Source organism: Myotis lucifugus, unplaced genomic scaffold (assembly GCF_000147115.1).
Source record: "Myotis lucifugus unplaced genomic scaffold, Myoluc2.0 scaffold_297, whole genome shotgun sequence".
In the NCBI taxonomy this organism is placed as follows: domain Eukaryota; kingdom Metazoa; phylum Chordata; class Mammalia; order Chiroptera; family Vespertilionidae; genus Myotis; species Myotis lucifugus.
In genome coordinates this window covers 180,594-189,320 of record NW_005871345.1, presented here as the reverse complement: position 1 = coordinate 189,320, position 8,727 = coordinate 180,594, and the positions used below count along the sequence as shown (strand labels likewise).

General features: G+C 51.0%; 1 protein-coding gene across 1 annotated transcript in view; it reads right to left on the bottom strand.

Moving 5' to 3' along the window:
* Positions 1 to 8,727, bottom strand: part of LOC111828199 (myosin-6) — a 23,785-nt gene that overhangs the window by 12,472 nt on the left and 2,586 nt on the right. The window contains exons 6-18 of the mRNA XM_023763672.1: positions 8,681 to 8,727; positions 8,325 to 8,423; positions 7,814 to 7,917; positions 7,590 to 7,728; positions 5,956 to 6,224; positions 5,519 to 5,689; positions 4,053 to 4,362; positions 3,301 to 3,371; positions 2,937 to 3,024; positions 2,732 to 2,849; positions 2,481 to 2,604; positions 2,070 to 2,206; positions 205 to 460 (exon numbers count right to left, since the gene is read on the bottom strand). Of these exons, the coding sequence (XP_023619440.1) occupies positions 205 to 460; positions 2,070 to 2,206; positions 2,481 to 2,604; positions 2,732 to 2,849; positions 2,937 to 3,024; positions 3,301 to 3,371; positions 4,053 to 4,362; positions 5,519 to 5,689; positions 5,956 to 6,224; positions 7,590 to 7,728; positions 7,814 to 7,917; positions 8,325 to 8,423; positions 8,681 to 8,727 (1,933 nt within the window). The remainder of the gene's footprint in view (positions 1 to 204; positions 461 to 2,069; positions 2,207 to 2,480; positions 2,605 to 2,731; positions 2,850 to 2,936; positions 3,025 to 3,300; positions 3,372 to 4,052; positions 4,363 to 5,518; positions 5,690 to 5,955; positions 6,225 to 7,589; positions 7,729 to 7,813; positions 7,918 to 8,324; positions 8,424 to 8,680) is intronic.

The following is an 8,727-nucleotide window of genomic DNA, read 5'->3' as shown; positions in this document are numbered from 1 at the left end:
CCTCCAGCTGGATCTTGTTCTTGATCAGCTGGTCACAGCGCTCTTCTGCATCATTGAGGTTGTCTTGTTCCTGGAAGAAGAGGACAGAGAGAAGAGCTGGTGATTAAAGACAGTAGAGATCCAGGGTCTTGGTCCCTGACGATGAGATGGGCTATAATCTAGGGGAGGGAGAAGAGAGGTGAAGAGACAAGCATGTGGTCTTACCGCCTGCACTTGGAGCTGTAGGTCGTTCTTCTCCTGCAGCAGGGACACCATCTTCTCCTCCAGCTCCTTGCGGCGAGCATCAGACTTCTCCAGCGCTTCTTTGATGCGCCCAAACTCCTCCTTCATGTTGGCCATCTCCTTCTCTGTCTCTGCGCTCTTCAGCAGAGGCTTGATCTTAAAGTACAGTTTCATCCAGGGCCAGTTCTTGACCCCCATGAAGGCCCGAATGTTCCACTGGATTACCAGAAGGGCATCCCTGGCAAAGAAGCATAGAGGAAAGAGGGGCACTATGAAAGAGCATTCCCAAACTGTATTTGGCTCCCAGTCCATCTAAGCAAGTTGGTAGGCACCTTTGGGCAGAAACCTTTCTTGTAGCCTTGATAAATACCCCCACCTAAACATTACTACACTGGACATGTAGTTGTTCAATAAATATTTATTAATTGATAAAATAAAGACAACAGCAGTTTATATTTTTTCCTACTGGGGCCTTAGTAGTAATGAAAGCTACTGCTTATAGAGTGTTTACTATGTTTAGTGTTATAAAAAACTCAAATATGTTAAAAATTATATTTTACACTAGAGGCCCAATGCACGAAATTTGTGCAAGGGCTCAGCTCTTGCAGCCCTGGCTGCCTTGGCCTTCGCAGCCCCAGCTGCCTCGCAGCCCCGTGGCCCTGCCCACTGGCCGTTCTGGAAGGTCATTCCGCCGTATGGTCTAATCAGCATATTAGCTCTTTATTATATAGGATATAGGGATATCTATAATTTATGTTATGAAGCATGCAACAAAATGACTACCTATGAACCTATCACCCAAACAAGAACTAGAGCATTGCCACAGTGACTCCACCTGTGTGCTCCTTCCCTGCCTCTTTCCTGATCCCTCCACTAGCCACTACCCTGAATCTTGTGGTTTTCTTTTCTTAGCTTTTAAAAAAATATTTTAACTATATATGTATGTATCTTTAAATAATATGCCACTATTTTATTATTTCTGAGCCTTATGAAAATTGTGTCACACTATAAGTATCTTTCTGTGACATGCCTTTGTCTACTCAACAATATGCTTTTAAGGTTTGAACATATTGCACCATGTAGTTGTAGTTCCCCTTTTCGTTGCTGTATAATATTCCACCAAATGACTATACTATTTACCCATTTCTTTGTGGATAGAAAATTGAGCTGTTTCCAGGTCTTTGCTATTTTTACCAATGCTGTGATGAAGATTGCTTTGTTGTCTTGTACACATGCAGGAGTTTCTCTGTGGGCATGCACTCAGGAGTGGAATTGAAAGGTATATAATCGTTCAAAGATGGTAAATTATTTTCTAAAGAGGTTGCACTAATTTACACATCTGTAAGCGGTGAATCACACATTTCTTGATTTTTGTAAATCTAGTGTATTTAATGGTATCTCATGAGTCTCTAATTAGCATTTTCCCATGGAAAAAACTTCAAAAAAACTCCAAAATGAGCTCTGGCCAGTGTTCTCAGTGGTTAGAGCGCCAGCTTGAGCACCCAAGGGTCATGGGTTCAATCTCCAGACCTGCTGACCAGGGTGCATGTGGGAGGCAAGCATTGATATTTCTCTCTCACACATTGATCTCTCTCTCTCTCTCTCTCTCCCACTCCCTCTTCCATTCCACTCTCTCTAAAAAAAAATCAATAGAAAAAATATCCTCGGGTGAGGATTAACAAAAAAGATTTCAAAATGAGGTCCTGAGGGGTAAAGTTATTTGCCCAGAGCAGATAATAAGTGATAGAGTCAGGATTTGAACTCAGGTCTTCCGACCCAAGGAAGTCAGAACTACTTGTCCGCCTCTTACATCTCTGGGAACGTCTCTCCTTTCCCTTGTGCCTCACCTGCGCTCCACGATCTTCTTGAACTCAGTGCGCATGAGCTGGCCCCGGGCCTGGGCTTGAATTCGGGTGATGATGCGGCTCAGCCTCTCATCTCGCATCTCCTCCAGCGTCCCCAGCAGCCCCGCCTTGAAGAACACCTGCGAACAAGGGGGAGAGCCAAGGGGGTCGCAGCTTCAGAGAAGGGTATCCAGGATGGAGGAAGAGGGTGGGAGACCCTGGCTGAGCTCCCAGGGGACCCATTACCTGCTCATTTCAGACCTGGGAGTGAAATGTGGAAGACAAGAGAGAAAGGAAACCTGGCTTCAGGATACGGGAAACCAGGAATCAGGGGTCTGCCTTCCAAACTCCCAGCTGCTCTGCTCAACATGGCTGCAAGCCCTGCAAGTCCACCCTGTGGAGCTCTAGACTCACCTTGGTGTGGCCAAACTTGTACTGGTTGTGGTCAATGTCCAGGGAACCTAGCAGCTTCTCTGCCCCTTTTCTGCTGTCAATGAACTGCCCTTCAGGGATGGCCGCTGGGTTCAGGATGCGATACCTGGGAGGGAGATGCCCGAAGTCATCCACGTTCTGCACTGGGCAGCTCTTCCCACAGGATTTGGGGCCACCTGCAGACTCCATTCCCCACGAAGGCCACATGGGCTCCCCCTGTTCCCTGTACCCACCTCTGCCGGAAGTCCCCGTAGAGGATGCGGTTGGGGAAGCCCTTCCTGCAGATGCGGATGCCCTCCAGCACACCATTGCAGCGCAGCTGGTGCATGACCAGGGGGTTGTCCATCACCCCTGCAGCAGTGGAGAGAAGAGAGGGGTCAGCCTTAAGGCAAATGAGCCAAGTGCCTTTCCCAGACTAGACTCTTCCACATGGCTCACCTGGAGCCTTCCGTTCATTGGGGATGATGCACCGCACGAAGTGAGGGTGGGTGGTCTTCAGGTTGGTCATCAGCTTGTTCAGATTCTCCTGGGGGTGGGTGAGAGGAGGGAGTCAGGAGCCACAGGAACCACCCCTTTGGTCTCTGAGCCCTGGGCCCCAGGCAGCCTGACACCAGAACCCTCAAAAAGGATAAGGAGTTGACACATAATTTATGATGAGTTAAAGCTTGTGTAGAATTTACATGCCAAAATGATCAATCAGCTTGTGCTTCTTTCTTCCCCAGACTTAGAGCATCAGGTTAGGGTGGTGCACCCAAGGCTCTGGGCTGGGCCTGCCCACCGCAGGTCTCTGGGGCCTCCTTACCCTGTGGACGGCTGACACTGTCTGAAAGGATGAGCCCTTTTTCTTGCTTCCTTTGCTTTTACTGCTCTCCGCTAAAAAGAAGAGAAGGAATGATGACCAAGAGCTTTAAACAGAGGAGCCCTCAGGCAGGGGCAGGACTGCCTCACTAGCTGTGTGACTTCTTATGTCCAAATCTCAGTTTCTTGGTGAGGATAGTAACTACCTCTAAAGGTGTGAAGATTAGATAAGATCAGCACCTAAGCTTGTCACCAGTGCTTGCCACATAGCAGGTGCTGAAATAGTATCAGCTCTCTTCTCCCACCCTCTTCTAACCCTACCCTTCATGCTTACATCTTCCCACTTTCTACTTTTCTTCTGGTATTTCATCCTCCTCATTTCAGTCCACACCCTTCCTCTTCCTTTTCTGACCTGGAGGCTCATTTGTTCAGTGATCCTCTCAGAGTTTACTGAAACATCCTGCGGGCACACCCTAATGCTGGGCTTGGTTAAATTATGTGTGTGCTACGCTCACTGACATCAGGTGCTCGCAGTCTTGAGATGACACACGACATATATACTGATATCCATAACACAAAGTGGAACATGCCTTTTTCACAGAAGGGGTACAGATGGACTACTGTGGGACCTTCTGGCCCACAACCCATGACTCACAGGCTCCTTCCCACCTTTAGGGTCATGAACTTTGAAACAGTGGGACCCTGGTACCTTGTACCTCCACAAGTGCTCTGGCCCAGTGCAGAGGCTGCCCTTACCAGCATCAGCGGCTGCATATGAAGAGAAGAGTGTGGCCAGGAGCTTGAGGGAGGACTTCTGGTATAAGCCCACCACCGTCTCATTGAGTGGGTCTTTGTTCTTCTCCAGCCAGCCCTGGATGTTGTAGTCCACGGTGCCAGCATAGTGGACCAGGGAGAAATGGGCTTCCTGCTTCCCCTTGACATTGCGAGGCTTCTGGAAGTTGTTGGATTTGCCCAGGTGGTTGTCGTACAATTTGGCCTTGAAGGTCGTGTCTGTGGCCTTGGGAAACATGCACTCCTCCTCCAGGATGGACATGATGCCCATGGGCTGAGAGCATGGTGGGGAGGTAGAGAGAGCATCATGAGCACATACCAAGCTTCCAGAGTCCCACACCCTGACAGAGCATCAGCCCAGTATAGCTGGCAGGCCACAGAGAGCCTGCTGCCATCTTTTGTCCTCACATAGGAAGCAAATGTTCTTGGAATTAGCCTAAATTCAATTATATTCCAATCTGATGTATATAACCTCTTTCTGCCCCAGAATACCCAATGAGGAACCATGTACCCCCAATCATCCTGCCAGGCCCCCAAGGTCTCCCAGCACAGCTCTGCCTTCCTGGATGACTCCCACCCAGAAGACAGTGAAGACAGGGACAGATGTGTGTCAGAGCCTCCAGACTGCAGGGCTGGCCAGACCCCTATCTATAGGACAGGTAAGAATTCTGCAAGGGATGGTTAGAGGGATCCAGGATCTGCACAACATCCTGCTCTTCTGAAAGCATGGTAGTTCTTGACTTTTCTTGGGGCAAGAATCCTATTGAAAATTTGATGAAGCAACGACTGCCTCCCCAGGAAAATGTGTGTATATACACACACACAGAGACACACACTCACACACACACTTTTCCATGAAGTTTCAGGGAATTTTGAGGCCTTTGGAAGAGCGGTACCCTAGATAACCACCCAAAGCCTGTGGGAAGCTTTCCTGAAGGACAGTGGCTGGGCTGGATGAGGGTCAGTCCCTCTGGACTCTGGTTTGTACCAGCAAAGCCCAAGGGCACCATGAGGGCAAGTCATCACTGGGAGCCTTCCACCAGCTTCATGCTTGTCTCCTGAGTCTTTAGGTAAGAGGGGCTGAAGACGGGCTTTTCTCAGTGAACGGGAAGAGAATGGGATGTCAATTTCTCTAGTTTCAGCCTATGATCTTTCTATGAGAGACACTTTCCATGGAGTGTCAGAAGGGCCAGGAGTCCTCATTCACTAGATCCCCCTCTTAAGACACAGATGTGACCACTGTGAGGACAAGGTCCTGGGAACAGAAGGAAGGGGCTTGTCCTGTTTATGCCTGTGACCCCATAGTGGGTGGAAGCTGGGCCTGGAGAGAGGCTTGGGATTCTGGGGACTCTAGTTTCTTGGTTGTAGAAGGGATGAGGCTGTCTGGGATGGTGGGGGAAGGGAACACAGTCAATGGGCTGAGGCAGCACCTTCTCAATGAGGTCGATGCAGGCCTGCAGGTCCATGCCAAAGTCAATGAACTCCCACTCGATGCCCTCCTTCTTGTACTCCTCCTGCTCCAGCACGAACATGTGGTGGTTGAAGAACTGCTGCAGCTTCTCATTGGTGAAGTTGATGCAGAGCTGTTCGAAGCTGTTGAACTGCAGGGGGGATGAGGGCAGAGGTGGGTCAGGTAGGCAGGTGTCCTAGTGGCCAGTAGGCTCAGTCCAGGGTCGAGTCCAGCCCAGTGAGGGGTGTGGCTGGTCCCCTCCCCTGTCAGGGCACGGAGGGAGTACCCTCTGAAGATAGGACTCTGACTGCCTCTGTCACTGCTGAACCCCACCTGCCTTTCCGGTGTCTGGCTTATGACTCATGTGCCAATGAGTGCATTATTGTTCTCCCTACTCCCAGGGTTCCCCCCACTCACATCAAAGATCTCAAAGCCGGCGATGTCCAGGACTCCAATGAAGTACTGGCGCGGCTGCTTTGTCTCCAGGGTGGCATTGATCCGTACCACCATCCAGTTGAACATCTTCTCGTACACTGACTTGGCCAGTGCCCCAATGGAGTAGTACACCTGCTGCACGCTCTGCCCTTTGGTGACATACTCATTGCCCACTTTCACCCGAGGGTGGCACAGCCCCTTGAGCAGGTCAGCTGAGTTCAGCCCCATGAGGTAGGCGGACTTGTCGGCATCTGGTGGAAAAGAAAAGGAGTAAGCAAGCGCTTTCAACAGATCCTCTTTCCCTGCCCCAGGGCCAGAGTCTTTCTGAAGCATTAGGTCCAACTCCAGTATGTGCCTGAGTCAGCCTGAAGCCCAGGCCCCTCCATTCACCCAGGGCCTACCACAATGCCTCCATCTTTATGTCTGCTGGGTGTCTCTGGTCCAGGCCCTTGACTAGCACTGTGTTAGCATGTCCTCAAGCTCACTGCACCTCCTCATCTCTCCAGGGCAGGGATGAGAGATGTGCTCTGCTCCCTGCCTCCTTTGTTCCCATCCCAGGAGTGGCCCAGCATTGGGTATGCTCTACTTAATCCAATGTTGACCAACTTGACTGACTGGCAAATTAAGTTCCTAACAGCATGTTGAACAACTCCCCCCCGCCCCCAACTCCCAGCTCTCTAAATGTTCCATCCAACACATCACCTCTATTTAGAGGGAATCTGTTTGGTTTAATTTCAAGCATTTTGTGATAACTGGTGACATGGCTATCATGGCACCCAGGCTTGGCATTTTGATCTGGACAGACACAGAGAAGGGGTCCTCAAAGGTAGGGCAAGAGGAATATTCTCAGGTGTTTGTCTATCACTGTTCACACCTTCACACCTCCTTCTCAAAGAATTCTTGCAACATCCCCGGAGGGAGCTGGAAAGGGCTGCCCTCCATTTCACTGAGGAAGAAACAGGCCCAGAGAGGTGGGAGACACATCAATGCCCTGGGCTCTGTCTGAACTCCTGGCCTGTGCCTCCTAACCAACATGGCACAGAACCTGTGAAGGGCTCACCTAAGGGGTGGGCACCCCCACATGCACACTGCATCAATGATGGGGATCTGCAGAGCTCAGGGGCTGTGTTTTCCTGGCCTCTGGTGAGATGTAAGCACTGGAGGAAAAATCCCTGACTCATTTCTGGTTGGTACTGCTGGGGTTAAGAGGATGGGGGGGGGCTCCCTGTCTTCCCATCTTTCCCATGTTCCTCTCCCTCCTCAGCCCTCACCACATCCATCTACACCACAAGCCTAGGTCCTCTTTGGGGACAGTGAGTGGCCAGAGGCTTGGCTAGGCTCCACCAGAGGAGAAAGCCTGGAGGCAGGGCTGAATAGGGAGGAGTGGGGGCAGAGCCTGCCCCTTGGAAAAGGCTCTCCCTCTGGCTACCTGTTCGTCAGACTTCTGGTTTCCTCCCACTTTCTCTATTGTTGTCAACCTAGCACCTTAAGAATTGTTAAAAGGTACCACTTTTGGACACAGTGTGGGAAGCCCTGCTCTCAGAAGACTGTCTTCTCTTGACAGGTGACACCCAGCTCCTCAGGCCTTTCCAGTGCCAGCCCTCCTGCCCTCGAACCTTCGGTGCCATCAGGCTCTGCCTGCTCCTCCCGCTGCTTCTGCTTGAACTTCATGTTTCCGTAGTGCATGATGGCTCCGGTCAGCTTGTAGACACCGGATTTCTCCTCAGCAGTGAAGCCCAGCACGTCAAAGGCGCTCTGAACAGACCAAGAGAGGCAAAAGAGTGGTTGGAGTGGGTGGTTCAGGAGCCCTCTGGAGCCCTCACACCACCTCCTCACTCACATCTGTGGCCAGGAGCTCCTCAGAGTCATCAATGGAAGCCACAGACACCTCTCCCTGAGACACGAAGGCGTAGTCATAGGGGTTGTTGGTGACCAGGAGCATGTCTGTCCAGGCAAGGGGCAGGGCAGGAAGATGTGGGAGAATAGAAGAGAGGCCCAAGAGCAGTTAGCAAGGACCATGGAGAGACTTCAAAAGAAATGAAAAATAGGTGGGGGTGAAGGGGGCATAGGAAGGGAGGACAGTGGGGAAATGACACTTATAAGAAGGAGAGGCAAATGAAGAGGAGAATGAGAAAGCCAACAAGGAGTAGGAGAAAATATGACAAGGAAAGGGTGGAAAAGGAGGCAAGAGGAGATGCAGGCAGACCCAAAGAGGGGCAGAAAGAGAAAGCCACTGAGCAGATGGAAGGAGGAGGGAGGTGAGTAGGGTGGCAGGCAGGGTGAGGAGATGGAGGGCACCTGCCCTGCTTGGGGAGGACAGTGGGGCAGCAGGGGCATGGGGCCAGGCTCACCCAGCAACTCTGGCTTCTTGTTGGACAGGATCTGGTAGAAGATGTGGTAGTTCCTCTCAGACTTGAGCTGGCAGATCACTCGGGACTTCTCTAGGAGATCTGAAGTGAGGAGAGGAGAGGAAGGTGGGTAAGGAAGGGGAGAGTCAATCAGCAACAGGGTGGAGATCAGGCTCCTACAGTAAGATGAAGTGGGTCAGGGGAAAGCCACAGTTTGAGGAACAAAGGACTAAACTAAAGCCAAGAGGCAGATGTAGACAAAGACAGAAGATGGAGAGGAAATGATGAAACAGGGCCACCCGCAGGGGGAAAAGGCAGAGGAGGATCGGGAGAGGTGGGCCGGCTGCCTGCATACTCACAAGTCTCTATGTCTGCAGAAGCCAACTTTCCAGTGGCTCCAAAGTGG